This window comes from Plasmodium berghei (genome assembly GCF_900002375.2).
Source record: "Plasmodium berghei ANKA genome assembly, chromosome: 13".
Lineage (NCBI taxonomy): Eukaryota > Apicomplexa > Aconoidasida > Haemosporida > Plasmodiidae > Plasmodium > Plasmodium berghei.
This window is the reverse complement of record NC_036171.2, coordinates 2,212,883-2,240,862: the sequence shown is the minus strand read 5'-3', so window position 1 is coordinate 2,240,862 and position 27,980 is coordinate 2,212,883. Positions and strand designations below refer to the sequence as shown.

The 27,980-nt window shown below is 24.0% G+C and overlaps 9 protein-coding genes across 9 annotated transcripts; 6 read left to right on the top strand and 3 right to left on the bottom strand.

The window, feature by feature from the left end:
• Positions 1-325: 325 nt before the first annotated feature.
• On the top strand, positions 326-1,891 carry PBANKA_1358800 (kinetochore protein SPC25, putative; the record flags this gene model as incomplete). The annotated part of the gene is made up of 7 exons (XM_034567226.1): positions 326-446; positions 656-721; positions 870-919; positions 1,030-1,126; positions 1,253-1,354; positions 1,454-1,549; positions 1,773-1,891. The coding sequence occupies 7 exons, from the start codon at positions 326-328 to the stop codon at positions 1,889-1,891; spliced, it is 651 nt and encodes a 216-aa protein (XP_034423744.1).
• A 485-nt stretch (positions 1,892-2,376) lies between these two features.
• PBANKA_1358700 (conserved Plasmodium protein, unknown function) lies at positions 2,377-5,328 on the bottom strand (the record flags this gene model as incomplete). Its single annotated transcript, XM_034567225.1, has 2 exons — positions 2,377-3,446; positions 3,591-5,328. 2 exons carry the CDS (start codon positions 5,326-5,328, stop codon positions 2,377-2,379), a joined length of 2,808 nt encoding a protein of 935 aa, XP_034423743.1.
• A 2,032-nt stretch (positions 5,329-7,360) lies between these two features.
• On the top strand, positions 7,361-8,770 carry PBANKA_1358600 (isocitrate dehydrogenase [NADP], mitochondrial, putative; the record flags this gene model as incomplete). Its single annotated transcript, XM_034567224.1, has 1 exon — positions 7,361-8,770. The coding sequence occupies one exon, from the start codon at positions 7,361-7,363 to the stop codon at positions 8,768-8,770; it is 1,410 nt and encodes a 469-aa protein (XP_034423742.1).
• Positions 8,771-9,711: 941 nt separating this feature from the next.
• Positions 9,712-11,111, bottom strand: PBANKA_1358500 (inner membrane complex protein, putative; the record flags this gene model as incomplete). Its single annotated transcript, XM_034567223.1, has 2 exons — positions 9,712-10,242; positions 10,473-11,111. The coding sequence occupies 2 exons, from the start codon at positions 11,109-11,111 to the stop codon at positions 9,712-9,714; spliced, it is 1,170 nt and encodes a 389-aa protein (XP_034423741.1).
• A 2,224-nt stretch (positions 11,112-13,335) lies between these two features.
• On the bottom strand, positions 13,336-14,166 carry PBANKA_1358400 (ubiquitin-conjugating enzyme E2, putative; the record flags this gene model as incomplete). Its single annotated transcript, XM_034567222.1, has 1 exon — positions 13,336-14,166. One exon carries the CDS (start codon positions 14,164-14,166, stop codon positions 13,336-13,338), a length of 831 nt encoding a protein of 276 aa, XP_034423740.1.
• A 2,058-nt stretch (positions 14,167-16,224) lies between these two features.
• PBANKA_1358300 (conserved Plasmodium protein, unknown function) lies at positions 16,225-20,973 on the top strand (the record flags this gene model as incomplete). The annotated part of the gene is made up of 4 exons (XM_034567221.1): positions 16,225-19,538; positions 19,670-19,831; positions 19,990-20,420; positions 20,621-20,973. The coding sequence occupies 4 exons, from the start codon at positions 16,225-16,227 to the stop codon at positions 20,971-20,973; spliced, it is 4,260 nt and encodes a 1,419-aa protein (XP_034423739.1).
• A 1,140-nt stretch (positions 20,974-22,113) lies between these two features.
• On the top strand, positions 22,114-22,842 carry PBANKA_1358200 (conserved Plasmodium protein, unknown function; the record flags this gene model as incomplete). The annotated part of the gene is made up of 3 exons (XM_034567220.1): positions 22,114-22,251; positions 22,541-22,636; positions 22,816-22,842. 3 exons carry the CDS (start codon positions 22,114-22,116, stop codon positions 22,840-22,842), a joined length of 261 nt encoding a protein of 86 aa, XP_034423738.1.
• Positions 22,843-23,872: 1,030 nt separating this feature from the next.
• On the top strand, positions 23,873-25,480 carry PBANKA_1358100 (rhomboid protease ROM6; the record flags this gene model as incomplete). Its single annotated transcript, XM_034567218.1, has 1 exon — positions 23,873-25,480. The coding sequence occupies one exon, from the start codon at positions 23,873-23,875 to the stop codon at positions 25,478-25,480; it is 1,608 nt and encodes a 535-aa protein (XP_034423737.1).
• A 1,274-nt stretch (positions 25,481-26,754) lies between these two features.
• On the top strand, positions 26,755-27,969 carry PBANKA_1358000 (thioredoxin 2; the record flags this gene model as incomplete). Its single annotated transcript, XM_034567217.1, has 4 exons — positions 26,755-26,946; positions 27,315-27,364; positions 27,567-27,600; positions 27,772-27,969. 4 exons carry the CDS (start codon positions 26,755-26,757, stop codon positions 27,967-27,969), a joined length of 474 nt encoding a protein of 157 aa, XP_034423736.1.
• Between the last annotated feature and the right edge of the window lie 11 nt (positions 27,970-27,980).

Sequence of the window (27,980 nt, the reverse complement as noted above, 5' to 3'; positions counted from 1 at the left end):
ATGTGAGAAGGGCTATTATAAATATATCTATACATAATATATATGCGTGCATATAAGCATTAAAAATATGTATAATTAGTATATATATTATTATATACAGCTATATATAATACGCACAGTATTCATATACAATAAAGCGTAATATCCTGCCCAATCATAACCGTTAATATTTCATCTTAAACTATACGATATATTACGGGACTTTATTTGTAAAAATAATAAAAAAATACCTAGACGGGGTGATAATACAAATAGGAATAGAAATAATAGTATAACAATATAAAGGTCACACCAAAATATAATTACTGAAATAAAAATATGCCAAATGGAAGAATTACTAGATAGTAGCGAAGTAAAAAAAACTCTCCAATTGCAGTTAAATAAAATTACTGATAACAATGAAGAGCAGTATAATGATTTAATATCATATATAGAGCAGGAGAAAAGTACGATTTATTGAGAGAATACAGATATAACCATTATTAGTGTGTGTGTGAACATACATGCATCTATTTATTTATGTATTTACTTGATTATTTAGATAGCTAGCTATTGAGCAATACACTTCCATTGTCTTATATATAGCATATTTGAAAATTGCAAATTTTCTCAAACCAATATATTTATTATTATTTTTTTTTCTTGGAAATTTTAGAACAAATCGAAATCATGAAAAATAAGACAAGAGAAAAAAAAAAGTCGATAAATAGAATAACTTATGGTACACTTGCAAATTTTGTTATTATATTTACTATTATTTTTTTACATTTTTTATAATGCCACTTCGTTTATTATTGTATTTTACCACTATATATATATTTACTTATTTACTAGTTCATTTTTGTTTTTTACTACAATTATTTATATAGAAATTGAGGCAAACACTGTTCTTGTAACCGAGCTAAAGGAAAGCGCTTTAGTAAGAAAAATAGAATAAAATGAAATAGTATTTTTTCCCTTCATATACACCTATATATTCATATTTATTTTCATGGCTTTTTTCGCTTTGCTTCGACGCTTTCTTTATAGGAAGAAGAAAAAAAGTTAGATGAATATCCTAAACTAATTGATGAAGTAAATTATCAACTCAACTTAATTTTCAAAAACTTCGATGCCTCTAAGCAAGGTAAATTATATTAACACCGCTATATATCCAGAATGATGCATATTTATAGGAATACACATACATATATACGATGAACTTACAATATTTCGCAATGTACTCTTTAATATTTTTTGTGCATTTTCGCAGAATATAAAACCGTTAAATTGCATAGAGATCACATCCAAAATGAATGGACGAAGAAATTGGAAACACTTTATAATCTTTTAGGATTTGAAATAATACTTGAAGGTCTCAAAAAAAAAATAAGTACCACATACATTAGTTTTCATATTTAAGTTTTATTGTGCATAAAAAGAACATACATATGTCTTTCATTATACTTAACAGATAACAAAATTATAATCGAATTTTCAAACATCCAAATATCCGACCCTAAAAAAAAATACAGAGCTTCCATAACCTTACATGATGGAATGTATGAAGGTAATATACATATGTATTCAATTATAAATATATTTATATTAATTCTCTAACTTATTTCACAATGTATATTAGTATTAGATATAAGAAATTTCATACATACAAATATAAAGCAATATACTTTGTGATCATATATTATTTATTATTTATATACTTAATTTATTCATTCTTTTGATAATTCATTTTCTTGGATTTTATCAACATATCATACCATTCTTGCTTTTAGCTGTTGAAACAATACCAAGAATAAACAAATTTGAAGATTATGTAAATGGCTTGAATAGGGGGTTGCCATTTACCACTTTTTGTTGTTTGCTCAGAAAATCATTTAAAGAGTTACAATAAATTCTAATAAAAATGCGTCCATCAATTATTTTTTATATTATTTTTTTTTCCCCTTTCACTTTTTATTTTTTTATAAAATTTTAAAGTAAATTTTAAATGAATATCTAAAAAAGCACGCATTGCGTAAGTTTGTAACTAACGAAATTGACGAAAATAATAACAAAATTCAGCTTTCACATTAATATGAAAAAAATGCAGAGTTAATGAAAAAATGATAAACATGCCCATTTTTTTCGTTTATAAATTAACTAAATAAACACTAATAACAAGGATGCACTTATTGCTTCCATTGTCAATAAAAAAATAAAATAATGAATGAATAAACTAATAATAATTTAAAAGAAAAAGAAAAGCATGTATATATAAATGAATTAAAAAAATGGCATTAAAAATATACCGCCAAAATGTATATGTACCTGCCTCGAAAATACCGATTCTATAGTTTACTTATTTACACCCCTCTTTAATTACTATATCTTAATTTTTCAAAGGTTAGTCGGGTGTATACACAAAGGAACTTCTTTTAGAGAACTCTTTATATCCAGTCCATAAGTTGGTGAAATCAAGGAATGGATATAGTTTGAATTTTCATATGTAACAAAAAGATGATTAATTGAATCTATAAATTTATATACTGAATCAAATGTCATTTTTTGATAATAAGAATTAGGAACACTTATAGAATTACCATCATCTCTCTTATTTATTAAACCTTCATGATAATGAAAAAATGATTTGAATTGTCTTTTATCACACCATCTCCACATATTTAAATAGGAACTAGGTAAATTATCGAGCTCTTTTTTTTTTATTTCTTTAACTATAGTATATATAAATGATTCATCAGAAAATATTTTATTTTTCACATAATTTGCATCATCAATATAACCTACATTTGTAGTGTTATCACGGTTCTGTTCGCAAATTATATTACTCTGGCTAGGATCTCCAACAGAAGGGTACAATATGATGTTGTCATGTAACCCAGAATATTTCTTGAATCTGAGATAATGTCTAGAATTATAATTTAATTTTAATTTATTTAAATACTTTAATTTCTCATTCTCCTTAAGACGATATGTTTCAGTAATTATGGGTTCATAATATAAACAAGTTGATGGATATTTGTAACGCAAATCAAATAAATATATAGAATTGCTTGAATTTAATGATGTTAAAGATATACCAGTTAAATTAATATCTACAAAATGATTATCACTATTATAATATTTTTTATCATTTTCATAATCTATTAAATTATAATTTACATAAGGAACATAATTAGCTAATCTTTTATCATCAATTAAAATATTTTTTGGGGTTAAAACAATATTAGTGTTATTATCAAAGTTATTTATTTTTTGTAAATTTTCCATTAGATATTTACTGCTTTCTATTTTGTTCACCTCAAGGTCTATTCTATGACATATTGCTTTTGTTAAACCAGCACAACATTTATTTTTTTCACACATTATTATATTCTTTATATTTTCATTTTTATGATTACCCATTAGTTCTATATCGATAAGTTTCACCAAATTTGTATCACCTTTATCTGAAAATTTTATAGGAACACATAAAAAAATGAAAATATTCAAAAACTTAATGAAAACTTTTGTATACATATGCAAAGACAAGCACATGTGAGATATTCACACAATAAATAGTTTACTACTTTTTTTTAATTTTTTGAGCTTACCTATTTCGTCAAGGGAAAAACTGTAAACAGATGAAAAATCAGAGAGTAAAAATTTATCACCCCCTAAATTTACTACATCTGTGGCACTAATATTAGTATTATTTTTTAGGGTCAATTGTGATTGATTCAAAAACGTTGGTAATAATGAATTGGTATGATTAACTTGCCATGTATTAATATAACCAGATTTATCTACTGACAAAAAGGAAGTGCCTGATGGATATTTTTTGCTTTCTCTATTATGTACTAATTTTAATACACCTAAATTTTTTTGAGAGTTTGATTTATGACAAAAATAATTTTCATGCACATAATTTCCTTTCAAATTCCATCTCCTTTGTATATATTTTTTTAGCTTAACTTTATATTCATATGAACAAATTTTATTACCATAAGGATATATATCTCTAAAAAATGAATTTTCTTTTTTTGCGTCATATTTAAATTTTTCATCGGATATACTATAATATAATTTTCCCCTATTATACTTGCTCAAATATACTCTCATAAATTCATACAAACTAAAAAGATATCTCATACTGATACTATTATTAGTTATAATTTTTTTTTTTTTTAAAACTGCATTTTCTTCATTATTTATCTCATTATTGGTATTGTTAACTTCAGTCTTATCATCAGACAAATTATTCAATATAGTATTTTCATCATTGATATTCTTATTATTGTTTATATTATCGTTTTTCTTCATGTTGTTAGTATTAGAAGGCGTGTATTCTACACGTGCTTCATCTTTATTTGTGGTATCATATATACTATGTTTATTAGTGCTTAATATTTCTCTTTTATTTTCACACACAGATTCTTGATATTTACTTTTTTGCCGTTGTGAAATATTAAATTGATACTCTTTATTTAATTTTAAAAAGTTTATAATATCGCTAATATTTTGTTTAAATGGATTTATATGTACATTGATACTAAAATATTTATTAAAAATTTCGTATGATATTTTACATAATGGCATTAATTTAAATAATTCGTTAAAATTTAAAAATTCGCTTAAAAGCAAAAAATATAAAAAATTGTTCATAATGCTAATTAATGGGTTCTTAAAATTTTCATCTTCAATTCCAGCGCCACTATCACTACCAATATCATATCCATTTACATTTTTGAGAAATAAATTTTGTTTATTTCCTCTCCTTTTTTTCTTTGGAATTTTATCAGTAACAACTGAATTTAGTGAAGCATACATACGAAAACTTATTTTATTCCAATTATTATAATAATTTGTATAACTATATTTATTAAAAGGTACCATAAAATATACAAATGAATTCTTATCAAAAAGAGATTCCATAATATAATTGGTTTTATAACCCTCTGTTAGAGAATAGTATCCGTTATCATCATTTAAATCATAATTTATACTACTTGATATATCATCATAATTATCTTCATCATCTATTTCTTGTTCTGAAAACCCCATACCTATTATATTCCGTTGAGAGTATAATTTTTCCATCATATTTCCTCTATAGTTTTCGTTAAAAAAATTTCTATTATTTGGAATTTCATAATTTCCTTTTCCGTGTAAATTGCTCAAATAGTTATCACTCGTTTTATTTACACTATTATTATTCACATTATCTGCATTATTCAGCTCTCTATTTGGATAGATAGTAGAACTTTTTTTCTCTTCATAAAATCCATCCTCATCATCTTTATTTATTTCATCGTTTTTCTTTATCATTTTATCTTTCCCAAAAATATTCATGCTAATAGCAATACCTTCGTTTTTGTTTATGTTTAATTATATAATTTTACAAAAATATTTGTGACGCACATATGGGCCTAGCCAAACTAGTAAAATGAACAATACTTATGAACAGAGGCCAAGAAATTTGAACAACGGTATATATTGTAAAAATTATCAAAGGTTCCTTTTCAAAAATAATATAAAAAATATATAATATAATGTACTTATATATATGCATGCATATACAAAAATGCACAATTACATAGCTACATTGTATTCTATAGTTGTTAACCCAATCCAAAAATAAAAAAGATATACTAATTATAAACGCTTGTAAATTAAAGCATGCATATATTTTTTTTCATAGATAAATACACATGAATATGGGAGTTTTCCCAAAAAAAAGAAAATATTTACGAAGTATCAGTGAATAACTCTAAGGAATAGTTAAATAATATAATGGATATAAATTTAATATTTTATTATATATACAAAATAGTGTAGTCTTTAAAACACAATTTCATTTCTTTTTTTCACTATACACATACAAGTATTTTACAAAACTTTATAATGATAAAATTATGCTACTATAAGAATATATATATATAAAATGAAGAAACAACACGAGTGAGATAAGTATATAAATGTTAGTTACATTAAAGCAATATCTTATATTAAAATGTATAAACCAGGGCAAACACACATTTGTGGATAAAACAACTCGAAGATAGAATATTGATGGATGATATATAACTAAAGTAATAAATAAAAAAGTTAAAAGTGGAAATAAATATGAAAATGTGAATAAAAAAAAATAATAAACTTCGATATGTATAGCATATGCTTCTATTATTAATAATTCATTCACCTTGTAATTAAAAAAATTATAACTTTAATAAAATTAAATAACATATAACGTATGCTAAAACATATATTTACTAAACTAATATTAATAAACAATTTACACGGAATATTATTATTATTTTTTTTTTAATTATTTTACATATCGTCATGAATACGTGTATAATACATATGTTTGAATATTAGAATATTCCATATAATTTTTTTTTTTCAAACGTCCTTGGAGAATTAAAACCGCCATTGAAAAAAAAAATATAAAGTTCTTACAATCTCAAAAAATTACATGGATCATATATATAATAATATATAACATGCATAGTAACTTAAAATTTTTTTTATATGTACGCATAATGTATATTTAGTACAAACTATTTCACATAGCCATTGCCATTAAAATAAATACAGGTATCGCTGCGAAAAAAAAAAATACTTTTCTTATATATATGTGCTGAATATTAATTTTATGGAAACCAAAAATAAATCATAATAATGTATAAAATATATGCATATTTATAGTATGCCTATTTCATATGAAATGAACAAAATATCGTCTTCGTGAATATGCAGGAACAGAAAACAAATTAGATAACATTCTGTTACGACATTTATTTCATATGAATTATGTTTACTATATAACAAAATTAAGTTCTTATAGGCATGTATCATCAATTACGATATTTATATATTGCACATTTGCCATTTATTTTAGTACGAAATATCCACTTTTCTAATGTATACATATATGTATATATATATACTTACATTTTTTACCTTTTCTTACACACTTTTTCATATTTCATAAAAAATAACACCCTTAACAAAAAGATAATCCATAATCAAGCAATATAACGACATTTATTAACAAATACAGTATATAATATAGCTATTTAAAAAAAAAAGCAAAACTGTGAAAAAAATATGTAGCATCCCGTTTGACAAATATACATTATTTTCCCTCATTTGTTTTTATTTCTATCTGAATAGCCTTAAATTATGTATTTTTTCTTTTAAATAAAATTATATTCTCTCTACATTTTTTTTTCTACTGTTTCTTATAATATTGCTTTCCTATATAAAATACAAATAATAACATACACAAAAAATAGTCATATTATACGTTTCCAAATCTAAAAATACGTGCATATATGTACATACACTACTTCCATACACATTCATTAATCCTATCATAATGGAACGTAGCATTCAGTCTCTAAAAAAATATATAGCCTACCGTATTACAAAGAGATATATAAGCAATGGGCATTCCGCTTTCAATCTTAGTGGGAAAGTAAAGGTGGAAAACCCAATAGTTGAATTAGATGGGGATGAAATGACTAAAGTTATATGGAAAGATATCAAAGAAAAATTGATATTACCATATTTAGATCTTAATATAAAATATTTTGATTTATCTATAGAAAACAGAGATAAAACAAATGACCAAATAACATTAGAAGCAGCACAAGAAATAAAAAAATATGGTGTTGGAATAAAATGCGCAACTATAACTCCAGATGCTGCAAGAGTAAAAGAGTTTAATTTAAAAGAAATGTGGAAAAGTCCAAATGGTACAATTAGAAATATATTGGATGGGACTGTATTTAGAGCTCCTATATTAATTAAAAATGTTCCTAAACTTATATCTAATTGGAAAAAACCTATAATAATAGGAAGGCATGCATATGCCGATCAATATAAACAAAAATCATTAAAAGTAACAAAAAGTGGTAAATTCGAAATCGTGTTTACTCCTGATGATAATTCACCAGTTGTTAGAGAGACAATATTCAATTTTAAATCTCCAGGTGTATGCTTAGGTATGTATAATACTGAAGAATCCATTAAAAATTTTGCATTATCATGTTTTCAATATGCATTAGATTTAAAAATGCCTGTATATTTTAGTACCAAATCAACTATACTTAAGATATATGACGGACTATTTAAAGATATATTTCAAGATATTTATGAACAAAAATTTAAAAAAATTTATGAACAAAATAATTTGTGGTATGAGCACAAATTAATTGATGATATGGTTGCCCAAGTATTAAAATCTGAAGGAGGGTTTGTTTGGGCGTGTAAAAATTATGATGGTGATATACAATCAGATGCAGTTGCACAAGGATATGGAAGCCTAGGTTTAATGAGTTCTATATTAATGTGCCCCGATGGGGTTACTTGCATATCTGAAGCTGCGCACGGTACCGTAACTAAACATTATAGAGCCTATCAAAGAGGAGAAAAAACCTCAACTAATCCTATTGCATCTATTTTTGCATGGACTAGAGGTTTACAACATAGAGCAAAATTAGACCAAAATAAAAATTTACAACAATTTTGTTATGCTCTTGAAAAAGCATGTATAGAAACAGTGGAAAATGGACTTATGCCTAAAGATCTAGCTATTTGTATTAAAGGTATTAAAAATGTTACTGAAAAAGATTATCTATTTACTGAAGATTTTATAGATGCCATAAACGAAAACCTTAAATTAAAACTTTTGATCAATCAAAAAAAAAACGACGTTCAAGCAACTGATACCAAATTATACAACGAAAATTGGGTCAACTATGCTCCACAAGAACATTCTACATAAAAATAATTTATTCTTATGAAAGTTATTTTTTTTTATTATATATTTTTTTACCTTTCTTACATGCGTATATGTGTGCATGTTTGCATACGCATAATCCTTATTATATAATGTAAAAATAATAAAAATGTATATTTTCCTATCCCATTAAAACTTTTTACTAATTTATTCTACTATTTATAATTGTTTCAATTATTACTATCACCTTAAATATGTAATACCAATTTTTATTATCTGTGCATTTGAATTTATTCACTCACTTTTTATACACATCTCCAAAGAGCCCTTTCGAGTTCTCACAACTAACTACGTTGTATTATATTCGATTCAAGATACCTTATATGAATTTTGTTTCATTATATGCATATATTCTCGGATATTATGAAACTATTTTAAAAATGCAAAAAAATAGTATCAGGCGTTGCATAAAAAGTTCAAGAAAATAAAAGTTCCAATACGACAGTTTAATAATTATTTCCCATACTATTATTGCTATTATTATTGTAATTACTATTAAATTTTAAAGTCAATTTTAAAATAAATTCAAAAGAATAATAACAAAGCAAAAAGCTAAAATTTGCAAAATCAGTTAAAAAAGGAATAAATACAGTCAAAAAATAAAACAGGTAAAACAAATAAATAATATGAACAAAATAAATAGATAAATACTTGTGATGCCAAAATAGCGAAGTTATACAACTTAATGAAAACACTTGTGCAGAATGTTAAGGAAGTGTGAGTCCATAAAAATGATGTATATGATGCCGTTTATTCTATACAATGTGGTTTGTTCTTTTAAAAAATAATTTATGAAATTCGCATGCTCCATCATTATTGTTTCAGCTGATATGAATATTTCATCCAAGTATGTGCTGTGTAAATTAGTGCATGATGTACTATATTACTCTAACTTATTTCGAATATCCAATATACACAAAACAAACTTATATAAACATGGCACTAGTTCTACCATAATTATTAAAATGAGGCAACTCAATTTTTCCATCATTTGTTGTAGGGAAATTATTAATTTGATAATAATTTTGCTCGAGTTCTTTACTATATGCTTTTATTATTTGTTCGGCTTTTTTTTCCTTCAATGAATCCACATCATTATAATCTTTAGCATCAAGCCAATTATTTATTATTTCCAAAATTCGTGTAAATAAATTATGGGGTCCATCCTCACCTTCAAAAATTTTTAGATAATCGTTGTTTTGTGAATTTAATACCATATGTCCATATTTACTTCTACAAATATCACAATCCATATCCATTTCATGAGCAGGTGGCATTGATGGGCTCAAATGCATGTCTTTTATATTTAAATCTTTATTTATTTTAGTAAAAGATAGTTTAAGTACTTTATATATATATTTTATAATATTGTGAAAACATTTTAAAATATCCTTCGTAATTTTTTCACAATTTACATCCATCGATTCGGTTATTGCATAATTGGCATTAAATCCATCCTGTATAATAAAATGAAAACACATAATTAAATGTAATGGGGAATGAAACGAAATAATTATAAAACACAATATCACAATAAATACGTATGTAGGATATGGACCAGCTATATCACAAGTGTAAATACGTTTAAACAAACATTATTGCACATATATATATATATGTATGTACTTTTTTGCTTTATTTTTTTTATTTATTTTTCTTTTGGCATATTTTTCTATTTTGAAATTACCTGGTTTAGAGGGTAAAATCCATTTATAAAATTACACGCATCATTGTTATACATGAAATCTCTAGAGCATAATGGAATATTCATATATCCATTATTTTGATTCATACATTGGTTATTAGTGGAATAATTAATGCTATCGGATAAATATCCATACGTTAATTTACTTGGTTGATCATACATATATTTTCTATTTAATTGGTCAAAACCATTATGATTCATGGTTATTCCATAGTCATAGTTTTCTGCATTATTTCTAATAAAAGAATAATTTGGGTATGCATTATAAGGATTAAAATTTTGAGAAAATGAACTATTTAGAGAATTAGATTTATTATTAATAATTTTTTTTTTATTATCTACTCTTCGAGTAAACACTTTTGTATTTTGAGATTTGCTATTAAATAGGCTTCCTGTGCAACCAAAGTTGAATGGAAAATTATTTTGAAGCTGATTTACTTCAGTATTAGCATAATAAGAATATTCGTTATCTTGAGGTTGGGGAGTTTCAATATTCGAATTAGAATATGAACTTATATTATGTTGTTCCTTTTTGTTATCAGGAAGTGTATCATTAGTTTCATCGAAACTATTATCCACATTACAGACTTTTTCGGTGTTTATTTCTGTTTCATTGGCCATTTTTGATTAATTATAAATTTTAGTAACTATAATAATTTTGTTATATCTTTTTTAAATTATATATTTCATATATATATATGATTGTAGAAAAGTGTATTGTCTAAAATATAAATACGCGAAAAAATTAGGGAATATAACTAACTATTACGAAATATACATTAACAAAGAAAAGATTAATATTATAAAATATTTTATTTTATTATCATTACTATTTTATGGTTATCGTTACTTTATGTTTTCTACTAATGATAATTCATTACTGTTTAATAGGATTATTACTCACTATATTAATATTATATAACAATTTAATTTTTTACACTTGTCTTTTGTAATGTACACCAAATGAAATTTGAGATTATTACGTAATTTTATGCTGTCATAAATAGTTTTGTATAATTAATAACATCAAAAGAATCAACGACAATAAACATTAATATTCAATCACGATAAAAATAAAAATATACATGAGTTAAAATATGCACATGCGCACAATGAATGGGCGTAACATTTATAATTTTAAACTTTAAAAAAATATATGATTTATTTTTTTCACATTATTTTTTGGGCACATGTGTATTTCAAAATGTCATAAACGCTAGAAATAAAAAACGTAACTATGTATTAATAATATAAATTAATGTAATTTGTGTCAATATATATTTATAATGAAGAACCCTTTAAAAAACGATATTTACACAAATGAATATAGAACACTAAAAAGACATATCACGCAATATATAGTTTTTTAAATGTATACAATTCTATATACACTGAAATGTTTATATATGATGCAATAGTTGGCAAAATTGTAAAATAAAAAAAATAAAAAATAACACACAAAAAAATTAACAATTTTTTATTAAATAATACTAATAAAAATTTAACATCACAATAAATAATACAACTAATAAATTATATAAACGAAAAAAACTTTTTATTAAAAATTATATGAACAGTCATCCTATAATATAAATATTTAGTATAAAATTATGTACATGTCATCATTATATAATAAACAAAATATATATTCTACACATAATTTATGAACAAAAAAAAAGTTGTAAACATAAATGTCTAACAATCGCATAATTGAAATTATAAAACTTTTCAAAGAATTTTTTTTTATTTATCATATATATGCATATTAAATTATTTTGTAGAATATTTTTATTTTTAATCGGTTCAATAAAATTGTTATAACATGAAATTTTTTATTCTATAAAAAAAATATAGGAGTGTTATAAAATCCAAAATTATTCAATATTTTCTTTTATTATTGGGGGACAAAAAATTAGTTACATAAAAATAACATAAAAATTATATATTAAAAAAATTGATATTTATTTTTCGAATTTTTTCCATGTTCCTAATTTATTGTTACATATTTCGTTAAGCATTCTGTTATGCGCTATACAATATTTTTATTATTTCTTTAAAATTATATTTTGCAAATGAATAAAAAAAGAAAGAAAACAATTAAAAAAATAAAAAATAAATATATGTAAAAACACGATAAAGTTAAAAACGATCAATTGAAATGGAGAATTTAAAAAATTGGAAATTATGTCTATAAATATATGCATATTACGTCTATTATATATTCCCCATTACTTCACATATTTTACGTGTAATTATATTAATTTGGGTCACATTGTTTTATACCCTTGTAATTTGTATACAAACCAACATTGCTGGCATTCAGCGTTCCTCTATTTGCGTTTATAAGTCATTTTAACATATTTCAAAACAATTGTTAATTTAAAGAAATATATTTTCTCAAAATTTTTCATAAGTGAAAAATCGAAAAAAAATTGTAAACATGTTCGTAATAAATAAATAAAAAATATATAATAAACAATATTAAAAAGTAAGATAATAATACTTGTAGTAATAAAATTAATGACTATATGCATGTTGAATTTGACATATAATATAGACATATACTTAACTTCGATATATGCATATAAAAATTGTTAAATAAAATATCTTCAGGTAAATTAAAAAATAGATAAAAAAAATTATATTTAATATACAAAAGAAATAAAACGAAAAAGTTGCCATATTTTGTGGAATAAAAATTAAAATATACAACATTTTAGTAAAATATATTAATTTTTCATAAAAAAAAATTAATAACCACTAATTTCGCGCAATAAGTAAAACGAGATTCGTTTGAACGTCTATCTTTCTCTCCCTAAATATATATTCCTCTATTTCATATGGATTAGCATTTATCATCATGGTAGAGAAAGTTGTTTTGGCTGCTTCCAGGTTTTGCGTCAGCGTGTGTGTAGTTGTCAATAGGTAATTTTTTTTCCTTTGCTGAGGATAACATTGATATAATTGATAATACCAATCCGGAAATCGATAAACTTGGGTTGTAATCATTCCCTAATAAACTTAGACATATATCTCCATTTGAATATACATGTGTATGTTTAGGTGGTTTTTGTAAAAAATAAACAATAGGAGGTTTTAATGGATAATCATTAGGAAAAATTATTTTTATTTTATAAGCTTCATTAGCATAAATTGTATTTTCTAATCCTACATATTTTACAATCCAAATTCGAATATTATTCGGGTGAACATCTAACGTGCAATTTATTGGTGGATTTTTTAAAAAATTATGTAACTCTTTTTGTATCCTATAATTAGCATTTCCTAAATTGTACTTAGCTCTCATGTGTTTCTGTATATTATTATTAGATTTTAATGGGGTATTATTAGTAAGCTTATTGGGATCGACCATTAGTAAACGATTTGTGTGTCTCCTAATAAATTTATTCGACATACTTATTTGATTATTATTGTAGGAGTTTTCATAATTACTATGTGCTTCTATTAGTCCGTTTTTATACCTTTTTTTTTTCTCTCCATTATTTATATTAATCATTAAATTCATATATTTATTAAAAAACTTAGGGCAACACCTGCATTTTGAAATATTTAAATGTGATTTACCTTTAACGAAAATATTCTTTCCATTATTTATGAATATAAATATGCATATACAAAATATAGCTAAACCTTTATCTAGCTTTAGACTTTTCATTATTTACTCTTTTTAGCATAATATATTTTTGTTTATTAAGTCGCTGTCGATATAAATACGTACATATGCATCTTCTAATATATACATGCTCATTATGGGAACATTTGTAAACAGTTTCAGACGCCCATTCATTTATATATAAGCACATTTACATTCTAATATGCAAGCCAAAATTAATATTTTTTTTTACAAAAAATGGCTTAAAATATGCATATCCTACATTTATTTAAATGGTTTACATATTCACCCTTCAACGACTATACTATTTTTTTATATACTTTAAAAAATATTAAAAAGATTTAAATGATACCAAAACATAAACACTTGAATATTTCTGTATTTTTCTGCCATATCATAAAGTTGCATAATTCCCTTGTTCATATTAAATGCATATACATATATGGTTTATAAAAGAAGCATTTTTCGTAATTAATTTTTCTCTTTAATAAAGTATATATAATTCATTGCATAAATGCTTCGCTGTTTTCAAAATGGCGATATTCTATACATATACTGAATTTTTTACTATAAAACCTTAAAAAAAAAATAATTGAGGGAATAAACAAAATAATGGTTAAATAAAAAATGACAAATGATAGCTCTGTAAGATAATTGCCATTCTAATTTATTTTCATGTGGAAATTGAAAGAATGCAAATATAAGTAATATTTTTTTCAGGATGTTATAAATATATTTTTATGAAAATTTAAGGATAACATATTTTGGTATTTTTTCCTGTTCACCCTTTTGGAGAAAGAATGGTGTATTTCAGTGTTCAAACGGCTAGACGATATAATTTAAAATATATATAATTCCCCTTTTAGCATAAATGCCTTAAACAACTCACAAGGTTCTCCCCACATAATACTATTATTATTCTTTTATTTTTATCTTATATTCTCATTTTTTACTTCAAAATTTATACTTAGTTTTATTATTATATTACATTTTATTACATATATTAATCAGAATAAATATACAATAATTTTTGTATGCCTTTAATTACACACGAAATAATTGACATTTCATAATTGCCTTTATGTGAGGAAAAATATGTACATATAATATTAAAAAAATGCATACAACGCATAAAATTGATGACCCATATTAACTTCCAAATAATTCTCCTTTTTTTAATTTAATTGATTAATTACACTCTTATGATTTTAAAATATGAGCATATTTGTGTTCGCTAATTTGAGAGCAAATACAGCGAAAAAAAATATACAATTATAATACCATCACTATTATTTAACTGTGATTATTTATTATTTTGATTTTTGGGGAAAATATATGGAAAATATAATAATACTCACAATTAATACTGAATGAAAATTCTTAAAATGGTATTATATAATAGGTGTAAGCCAATGCTTATCGCTTTTTCCCACATTAATTTTACTTTCATACATTTTTGACACATTTATGTAATATATATCATATATACAGTTATATATTTTTTGAGACTACTGTATTAATTCATCATGATTTAAAATATCAAAGAAATAAAAAGGAAATCAAAGCAAAACGTATGCAACAAAAAAGTTGAAACAAAATAGCAAAGCAGTATCGTAAATTTATTGTGAAAAAAAACGAATAATAAATTTTTTTGTTTTTCACTTATAATTATAAAATAACATATATGTCTTCCAATAATAGGATTATTTAAGCCTTACTAAATTTGAGAGAAAATATACGCACACATAATATATCTTATTAATCGAATATGCAGTATGAAATTAATTGAAAATAAATAATAATAAATTATTTTGCCTCTTGTATTGGCTCTATCTCATTTTTGAAAGGATAAACTAGATCACATTTTTAACCTTTCTTATTTTTGAAGGAATTTTTTTTATTGCCAATTTTTATAGCGCGTGATTGTTTAGTTTGCCCTCAGTCTCATAATATTAACCTCATTTTCACACACTTTTTTTTTATTCCAAAAACAAAGGATGCTATAATATGCATATAAACAAAATTATTATATTATGCTTTTAAACAAAAAAATCAGAAAAATTACTGTTTTAATTATTCTGTAGAAAAAAAAAATTATTCATGATGAATATTTTTAAAAAAAAGAAGTTTATATTAGACGAAAATGAAGAGGAAAATGATTATAACAATGAAGACGTGATAGGTGATAATAATAAAAAAGAAGAAACAGAAGAAAAAGGTAAAAAATCAGAAGACGAATCGATAAAGGAGTCAAAACAAGATATATATAATAGCTTAATACAAAATAAAGATAAATTGATCGACAAAGGTGATAAGCCAGGTTTAGAATTCTCCTCTTCCAAACCTTTGTCGGGAAACCCCGTTGAGGGGAAGATCGAATCAAACAATGAAAATAGGGTTGTGAGTAATGATCAAAACGGAAAGGAAAGCGAAAATAATAACGGTGATAACGGTTCCAAAATAAAAGTTATAAAAAAATTGAGAAAACTGAAAAAGAGTTTCAATCCACAAAATAGTGACGAATCAGATACCCAAAAGGAGACAGAAAAACCGATAAAAGCATTTAAGTTTAACAAAAAAAATTTTATTTTAAAAAATACTGATTCAAAAAAACAAACGCATGATAATGAAAATCATACAATTGATGAGAATCATAAGCTGGATGAAGTAGACACACAGAAAGAAAAAAAGAAAATGAAAAAAGATAAAAAAAATAATAAAATAAAAAAAGGAAAAGAAGAAAGAAAGGGGAAAGGTGAAAACCCAGAGAAAGAAATTGAAGAAGAAATGAAAAATGAAATGGAAAGAGAAAGCGAGGAAAACGATCTTTGGGAAAATAACACACAAAGTGAAAAAGGGAAAACAAATAGTAATACAGCAAATGAAAATGATGATGATTATGAGGAAAAAAAGGATATAACAAAAAAAAAAAAAAAAAAAAAAAATGAAGATAATGTCCCTATAGACAATGCAATAAATGAAACTACAAGAAAAAACAATAAAATAAAAAATTCAAAACTAATGGAAGATGTAAAAACGAATGAAGATAAGATAAGACTAAAATCAATTTATATATCATTTTTAAAAAAGGAATATAATATCGAAGAATATATTTTTGAAAGTTTAAAAGTTATAATTCCTTTAAATAAAAAGGACACATTTCTAACTGAAAATAACATTATTTTGGATAATATGGATAAAAATGATGTAAAAAAAATGGAGCTTTTATGGTTTGACAAATTAACTAAAAACAAAAGAAGCATAATAAACTGTTTCATTACACTAAGCAAGTTAGGTTCATCCTATAAAAACATAGATGGGGAAGCTGGAATAAATGTTAAGACAGACAGACTAAAAAAAGACGAAGAAAAAGAAGAAAAAAAAGAAGCAGATAACCCAAATGAAAACGAACCTTCCCAAGATTCTGAAGAACAAATTTCTTCAGACCTTAGTAGCATATTCTGCAAAAAGAAAGATTTAATAATAATAGATAATTTAGTGAATTTGTGTAACCAGCAAATTAAAGCAGTAAAGGAATATGTGTATTATTTAAAAAAAAATATATATGATATATCGACTGTAGAGGATAATAATGAGAAGATAAAAGAAATGAATATATTAGAACCAATAAAAAGAAGGGAGGTGTTTTTTTATTTAAATTTATGCATATCTATGAGATATGTACAAGAAGATATGCCATGTGTTTATATTATTCCCAAATCAATAAATCCAGATATCAGAGGATTTACTTTACATCCTATGTTTTACCATATTAATAAAAAATTAAACGAACAAGATCCAAAGAAAAAGGTGGATATGCTAGTAGACAATCCATGGGGGAAATTAAAATTACTAAAAATTGGAAAACGAAATGTTAAACCAAATAATAGAAGTGGGGGGGGTAATAATAACATTAACAGCTATAGTAGTGTTAACGGGAATGAAACAGAACAAAAATCCTTGAAAAAAAATGAAAGCAATGACGAAGATAAATTTATAGATAATCTTGAAATATCTGTTGCTGAAAAAAGAGAACTAGAAGAAGCAGAAAGAAAAAAAAAAGCTATAGAAGAAATGAAGAAAAAAAAAAGAGAAAAAGATCACAAAAAAACATTTAATGTATATTCATTATTAGAATCAGCTGCTCAATACTTTGGAGAAGGACCAAAATATTCTAATCCTAACATTCATAAATTTCACAAATCAAATAATAACGATTTAGTATATATAAAACCACCAACTAATATTGATGAAAAAAATATCTTAATAAATTATTTTCTACAATTTCCAAGTATAAATAAAAAATTACAATATAGTAAAAGAAGGGTATATGCAGAAAATTATGGACTTCTCAAAATTATTAAAAATAATGATAATCATCCAATCAATTTTGAATTAAATGTCCAACCATGGTTACTGGATCAATACAAAGACATGTGGAATATTCAAAATGAGCTCAACAAATTTCAAATCTGGAATATGTCGAATTTAGTAACTGAGCAACGAAAGTTTGAGGACACCACATTTTATTTTACAAAGGAGGAATTTATCAATCAACCTGACAGCAGCAAAAGTGTTTGTCTAGTAGGAAAGGCAGAAACAGATTTCGAAAAAAGGGTAGCCAAAATAAACGGCATTAAAGGGGCTGAAGAAAAGGTATCCAAAATAAATGGCATTAAAGCGGCTGAAGAAAAGATAGCCAAAACAAATGACGTTAAAGGGGATGAAAAAAGAGAAATAATCACTTCAAATGCGACAAGGGAGAGTTCTGTGGGAGGATTCGATTTAAAGCATGGCACGAGCAAGGACTACGAAGAAATGAAAAAAAACGAACAACAGTTAACCAAAAAAATAAAAAAAATATCCTCCAATGAAGACATCAAACAAATGAAATTAACAAATTTTTTAAGTAAAAATAAAATAAATACTCAAAATGTAAAAGTGGAAAATAAAGCAGAAGAAAAAATAATTGAGGAAAACAACAAGCAAGACAAAGCGGAAATTAACAGTGAAAGTGACGATATAAAATATTTACAAATAAACACAAAAAAAAAAAAAAAAATACTTGACGATGAGCAAATTGTGGAACAAACTAATGAAAATCCAAATGAGCATAGAAGTGAAGCAAAGAAAGATAACATTAATGAAAAAAATCACACAAATGAAAATTCTGATAAAAACAAATATAATCAAAAAAACGAAACTGAAAATAATCAATCTTATTATATAAACAAGAATAAAGATTCTTTTAAAACCAAAACAAATTATCAAAAAGATGACGAAAAAGACTTAGATGCAGAAATCCCTAAAACAAAGAAGAAAAAAAAATTAAATGAATTTGATGAAACTCAGGATGAAGCTAACAATATTGAAGATATTGTTGAAAGACAGAGATATTTGGATGAAAAAAAAAAGTATAACACTATAAAGAATACATAAATTGTGTTTCGTTTTATATTTGTGCATAATCCATCAGAACAAATGTACAACGATATTTTTTCATTTTTATTTCTTTAAATTTCTTTATTTTTAACACATTTATTAGGATGAAGCTTGACAGAATGAAGAACATGTTTGAAATGGAAGCAGAAGAAAGTGAAGACGAAAATATAGAAGATCCAGAAGAGAGAAGACGAGCACAGGCTCTAAAGAAGGAGCAATATGACGAAGATGAGTTTGAGGATGATGATCAGTACAACAATGAAGGGTAAGTTTGTCTTTATAATTATAGTTTTTTTTTTTCATTTCTATGTGCACACTACTCGGATAATGCATTATATCTGTACATATTCTAATCACCATGTGTCTTGAGAAATATACCTCCTATATCAATAAATTACCAATATGCTTTCCTTCATTTTATAGCCTTAACGAATTCATAAATAATGAAGAATGCAATAGCGATAATAATGTTATAAAACTAAAATATCACGAAGAAATGGAAAAATTAGAAGAAGATATATTTTTGAAAAAATTTACATATCAAGGAAAAGAATTTAATAAAGAATTAACAAATAGAGAAAAATTAGAACTAGAAAGAGAAAAACAATTATTAAAAAAAAAAAAACTTCTAATAAATTGTAGTTTAGGTGATGTCAAATTTAGTGATTTTGAATCTGATAGTTCAGCTAGCAGTAGTAAAAGTTTCAAAAAAAAAATTAAAAATTCTTTGTATGAACCATTCAGAGATAATGATGACATTTTAAAAGCAAATAATAATTATATGCAAAATTCCTATAATAGAAGTGAATTCCCAAAGGAATATGACATTGCAGATGAAGCCAAAAGGAAGCAAAGTACTTCGACATTAATAAAAATGAAAAAGAAGTTACGCTTCTTATCCTGTATTTACATGTTCATAGTTTGATTATTTTTTATATACTATTTTCACATTTATAGTTTTATGTAAGCACACGTTTCTTCGTTCTTATTTTTTTGCACATATAATATGCATACCTAATATTGACCCATATTTTATTCCATATTTTTTTGACAGTTCTTGAAAAAATTGATAACGTGATATACAGAAAAGAATTAAATACTGATGAAGGGGAAAAAATAATAATTAAAAAAAAACGAAAGATAAGATTTCACCAAGAATTATCAGACATAACAGTGACCGAAGAAGAGGAAAATGAGGAGTATAAAAAAGCGAAAAAAAAAAGCAAAAAAATAAATGCTAATTTAGTTGAAAATCCAACTATTACACACATTTCAAATAAAAATATTAATAATAATAATAAAGCTTCCATAAAATGGAACACTAATGTAAAAGACGTTAGCGAATTGAATACACCAACCAATGGTGAAGTTTTTAATGGATTTAGAAAGGTGCAGAATATTCAGTGATATTGAGATTGCACATAGAATGCATATAATTTAAAACCCGTTTAAAAAATAGCAAACTAATTCATATTATCGTTTGTTCGGCAAATTGTCTACCCATCAAAATGCGAAAAGGATTTTTAAAGGTCAAACACAAAGGAGCATATCCATATATATACTTATTTTACGTGTTGGCATTGCAGCCTTTCCCATTATCGTTGTGTGTCAAAAAGATAAAACATATAGTGTCTATTATAGCTAAAAATATGATGTACATGATATTATTCATAAAATACGCATTATACAGATTCACACGGATATATATAACCCATATATATATCGACACACGTATATGTGTACTAGAAAATATTATAACCTCTTAAAACGATGAAAATATTTAATTTAATTTAATTTTAACAATTTATACCCTCAATTATTATTAAAACTATATGGCTTTCTCCCCTACATATATGTAACTATATATCATTACATTTTAACATATTTTCAAAATATTTTTAGTCAAAAATTATTCATCACGCATAATATCTACGTATAAATAGTTCACATGTTTTCTATGTATACATAATTTATTCGCAATTACTTTTTATTTTTCTTCATTTTGCCTTCATGGTATTTTTTCCGTCAGATTTATGTGTCGAATTAATCAGTTTTTAACTTAAATTTTTTCGATTATTTATTTTAATTATTTTAATTTTTATATTTTTTTGTTTTTATATTGTTGTCATTTCTTTTATTTTTTTACTATTAATTTTTTTTCATGCTATAATATTTTTTTAATGTGCATTTCTTAAATTGATAACAAAAAAGTATTATATATAATAACATATATATTATTTTTTCCACTAACCCTTTTAAATATATATTTTCCCCTCCAAATAATATGACATTTTAAGAAATATATAATCATAATACATTTCAAAAAAATGTAAAAATAATTATATTTTTTTTTTTTGGTAAAATGCATTATTTGTTTCACTCAAATATGTAAGACTTTTATCAATAAAAAAAAATTGTACTAAAACATTTACATTTATTCGTTACATTTTTATATTATCGTTATTATATTTTAATTTAGTACGATAATTTCGCTAGTTATTGTGCCGCTTGTATTATTATTATTTAAAAAAAATACATATTTGCAAAATGAATCAAAAAGTTAGTTTACCTTATGAGACCTGCGAAATGAAAAGGGGTAACTTTCAGATACCCAAAGAATATCACCCAAATGTCAAATATGGTTTTTTTAGAAATTTATTATTTGGAAAATACACCCCCTACTACGTAATTAACAAATGATTGAACAAATTATATGCACATATATATATTGTGCGTATCTATTTGTATGCTGATGATTGTTTCTCAGCATCATGCCTTTATATATCCAGTTTTAGTGTAATTTTTTTTGGATGTGCAACATTTTAACATAGGCAGTTGTCCTTATATAAATATCATTTTACTGTTAAATTATTCTTCTTTATGTTTTTTTGCATTTATTTTTATTATTATTTATATGATCATTTTATCTTATTGTTAATTTTATTATTATATTTTTTTCCCTTTGCGATCCAAGTTTAAAAGTTTTTTCGCAGTATCCGGGAAAATTCTAGGAGGATTCTTACTTTTTTACTATCCCCTGGATAAAATTCATTGCAATATCCGTCGATTCGTATGATATAATAACATATAACCATTATTTTATTGTCACATTATACAATCATGTGTGAATATAATTGCATTTGTGGAAACTGGATTATCAATGGATTGTTCTGCATTCATATCCATTTTTATGTATATATTGTATCAAATAATTCATGTATTTTTTTCCCTTCTTTTATAAACATACAGAAAAGGAACTTACAAAAAAATAATTAACTCAGTCATTAAATTTTAGTTATATTTACACATACTTTGACATATTTGTAATGCTCAAAATAGTGAAAAAAAATAAGAAAATTATTTTTTTAAAATCATATTTTTTTGAAGATTCGCTACTATTTTTTATAGGCACATTTTGTGTGATATCATGCCATCATTCAATAGATGAGTTGCCTAACTGTTTTATCACTTATATATTTATATTTTTTTTGTAATTTCAAAATTGCATGATCAAACATTAAACATAACACACGATATTAATGAAAAGTAAACTAAAAAAATGTAAAAACATAAATTTTTTTGTGCCAAAAACGAATAAATAAATTATAACTTATAATATTTTGTAGAAACGATATTTCCCATGCATACACCTTACTAATATATATGTATATTTTTTTTAATTGGCATGTACATGTCTTATCATTCAATTTGTTCTTTATTTGGAAGTCTAAACAAATAATTCTACGCCTTTGTTATTATTCTCATTCTTTTTAAAACAGGGAATAAATGTGTAATGTCACTATTTTTAACCCCCCAAAAAAGAAATAATAAATATCCATATAAAACTAAATAACCAAATTTTTCAATTTCAAATGATTTTTTTAATATGTATATTTATATATTACACTACACTCCTCATTTATTAATATATTTTTTTCTAATAAAATTAACTATTATGGTAGTATATATATTGATACAAAAAATTATAAAAAAATTGTTTATATATATTTAGATAATTATCAACGTTAGTTATTGTAGTTATTACTATTTATATCTACATTTTTTTTTAAACGATACGATTATCTTTCCTCCAACGTTAGTACTATATTTTAATTTCGCCATTTTTTTATAATTTTTATTTTTCAATAAGTAGTGTTTCGCTTATAAGGTGTAACACTATTGTAAAAAAAACGCTATACCTTTTTTTTTGTAAAAATAAAAGTTGAAGATTAATATGTTTCTCCACAAAAAAAAAACATCAATTTTAATGTTATACATAATCCAAATAATGACGTAAAAATTTAAAATGTTTAATTATTATAAGTATTTTAGAACTAATTATTTTAAATATCGTTTTCTACATATAAATACAATCAAACATTTTCATCCTTTTACCAAAGTGGTGAGCAAAATACAAGAAAATGCAATTAAAAAAAAGGAGAAAAATATAAAGCTGAAAGAAAGAATAAAGCTTATTATTTTTAGCTCATTTTATTTTTTTGCTTGTGATTATTTATATCATGTATATAAATTAAAGGGTAACAAAAAGGTGGAAGAGGGTGATGCATATACACCAAAAGAAAAATTGTTAACAGGTAATACCAAGAAATATGAAAATAAATACCAGAATAATGAAATGATTCCCAATTTTATTAAATGGATAAATGTATTTTCAAGACCTGAACAAACGAACAAATATATGTTACAAAAGGATGGACCAGGTATCAGCGATAAAAACAATCAAAGATATGATAATAATGATGATTTAATATGCGAGCAAATAAATAATAGCAATGTAGATGATGAAAGCATCTATGAAATAAAAATAAATAATATAAAAAAAAAAAAAAACGAACAAAATTACAAAAGGGATGAATTTACGGTCATTAGAAATCAAATATTTGGCTATAATATGGGGAATTCCATTGGCGGGAACACAGGAAAAGACCCATCACAAGAAAGAAATTTTAAAGAAATAATTGAAAATAATTTATATCGAAAAAATTTATTAAGTGGAAACAACCTTTTTTTGATTGCTAATGGAGTTATATTTTTATGCTGGAGATTGAGTGATATTGCTCGAAATCAAAAATTTTACAATTTTATGTGTAGACATTTTATTTGTTCATATGAAAATATAAAAAAAAAACATTATCATACCATTTTTACAGCTAGTATTAGTCATATGACATTGCCACATTTTTTATTCAATATGTGGGCATTCCATACAATTACTAATACATTATTATATCCAGAAATTAAAGAAAAAAAAACAAATTACTATTATTTTTTTAATTACAAATCTAATATTTTAGAAAAAAAAATTACAAATAAAGATATAATTAATGTTTGCCTTTTATCTTCTGTAATGTCAACTATTCCATATATTTTACTTAACAGATATGCTCAACTTTTAGGTGCATCCGGAGCTATAATGGGGCTTGTATATATTTTATCAGTAGTCAAACCAAATGAAATATTTGTTTCTGTATTCCCGTTTCCTTATTTAAAACTATCAGCTCTACAATTATGTCATATATCTATTTTAACAAATTTCATTTTTTTATTTTACAAAAAAAATAATTTTAGTATTGCATGGTCAGCACACTTATTTGGTTTACTAGGCGGTGCAATATATAGCTATTATCAAAGAAAAATAAATAATAACTATAATTATTATCCCTTTATTCAATTATCTATTCAAAATGGTTACCTTGATTACACAAATACATATCGAGATTTATTAGATTTCATAAAAACCTTAAAGCTTCAAACTATATCTTTTTTTTCATTAGATCACCGAAATATACAACAAATAACCAAACAATTATACATGATCCAATATAAAAAATCACAAAGACGCGCAAAAATCCATGCAATGAAAATTAACAATTTAAAACAAATGGAAAAGTGAAAGACAAATAGCACTACCGGGTTTGCAATAGTACAAGAAAAAAAACATAACCACCATATGCATGATATTATTTTGCATGGGGAACATATATAATTTTTGTGTGCAATTTCATTTTTACGTATTATTTATTTGGTTTGAATCATATAAAACTCATTATATATATATCCATATTGTATTCATATATACTTAATATATTATTTTCTTGCTTCCTTTTTGTGTATTTTGTTTACCAAAACATGTTACGTCACCTTGCATTTGTTTCACTATTTTTTTTTCAATTATACGATAAAACATGTTATATATATGTATAGCATACACAATTAACTAATGAAAAACCCTAAACACATTTTGTGCAATTCCTAGTAAAATTACGACCTTATCATTTTATCGATTTTTTTAAAACCTTAAAATATAGGAAAGGTGTTTTATGTAATTTAAAATATAATCAATATATAATAAAAAAATGTAACCATAGAAAACTTTTTCCCTTTGCCTTTTTTCAAAGGGCCTTACAACATAATTATATATAAAAAATATATATATACTTTTTCTTCATGGCAATATATATATATAAACAATATGTAATGAATATTTTAATGTGGATTTTTCCCGTTCTAATTTGGAATAACAACGTTTTGGAGCGGATGAAGTTATCACTAATACACCCTTTTTCGCATGCACAAAAAGCATTTTATTCTTAGTTGTTTATATATTGGGGTTCAAACGTATAAAAAGCTTAACGAAATAGTATATATTTAAAAACGAAAACAAGAGGGGAAAAAGGAAAAACAGAAAAAAAAAGAAAAAGAAAAAAAAAAAAAGAAAAAAAAGAAAAAGAAAAAAAAAAGAAAAAAAAGAAAAAGAAAAAGAAAAAGAAGAAAAAAGCAAATTTTAAGAATAGGTATAGCAAAGCAGGATGTTTGTTTACCGGGGTTTTATATTAATAATTATTCTATTTATGTATATATATATATATAATAATACACGCTTATTAATATAATTATTTTTATATTTTTTTTACTTATATTTTTTTAGGATTTTTCATTTTTTTTATATTATATTGTTGTTGCCTTTTTATATTTTATTTTTAATTATATATAATTTTTTAATTACTAATTATCTTTTCTTTCCTTTTCGTATTATATTAATATACATAATAATATTGATCTTATGAATAAATATATTTAGTAACATTTTCGCTAATTTTTTATTTAACGTTATAATATTTTTTCCTGATATCTATATTATTAAATAAACTATAATAGAAATTCATCATGAAGCACATATTAGCGTTAGTAGTTTTTATTATAAGTTTTTTTTGCTTTAAGGATGTAAACTGTATTAAAGACTTCCAATTATCACCAATAGAAAGCCCTTTAACAGCATTGAATAAATATGATAAATTTTTTTTGCGTATGTACAACAAGATGCCAAGATTGGAACAAAGCAGCACGGATTATATAAATGTAATAAATAAATGCGCATTATAGCTTACTTTCCCCGTTATGTATTATATATATTTTCTTATTGTTACTTTAACACTGAATATAAACATTAACTACAATTTCGTGTACCATTATATTCATGTTATGTTTTTCACTTTTACCCACATCATAATTTGTTCATATATATACATGTATAAATACAAGTTTGTAAATTTATGCATTATTATTAAAATACAAAATTGATGGGTGTGAGCATGTAATGGTAAAGGAAGTTACTATTCCCACAGTCTCCTATGCACGTAGAAATAATACCAATTCCCTCTTATATATATGTATATATTTAATTATTCGCCTATTTACTATTTATATATTATTTTATATTTTTTTAGGGTATTAATATGAAGAATACTATATTTGTTTTGTATTTCTATGCCAAATGGTAATAAAAAATATATATGAGTATACATGATGTCTCTTACTTTATCATATATATTATAATGCCATATATTATGCACACATTGAAAATTATACTTATTTTTACATTTTGAGTTTTGTAAATTGTTTATTGAGTTGTGTTTTAATTTTCATACACTTTTCGAACTTCATTATTTTCCTTTTTTATGTTTAATTCAAATTAACAGGTGCCACGCTTGCAAGTTACAAGGACCAGAATTGGTAATATAGAAAAATAAAATATGTGTGCATATATATAATAATTAATTTTTTGTTGATGTATTTGGCTATAAGCATATATTTAGTTTTAACTATTCATATTTTGTTATTTTTCACCAATGTTTTATCATTATCACTTTTACTAATGTAACTATTTTTTTTTTCATATAATAGGACAAATTGGAAAAAAATTTCGGAAAAAAAGTGCACATAATAAGAATTGATATTGACAATAATGAAGAAATTGCAAAAAAAAATTTTATAAAAGCTTTACCCACAACTATCATAATTAAAAATAAAGTTATATTAGCAAAAAATGAGCATTTTGTTACAAGTAATGAATTAACATCAACTATTAGAAAGCATTTATAGAATAAGCTATG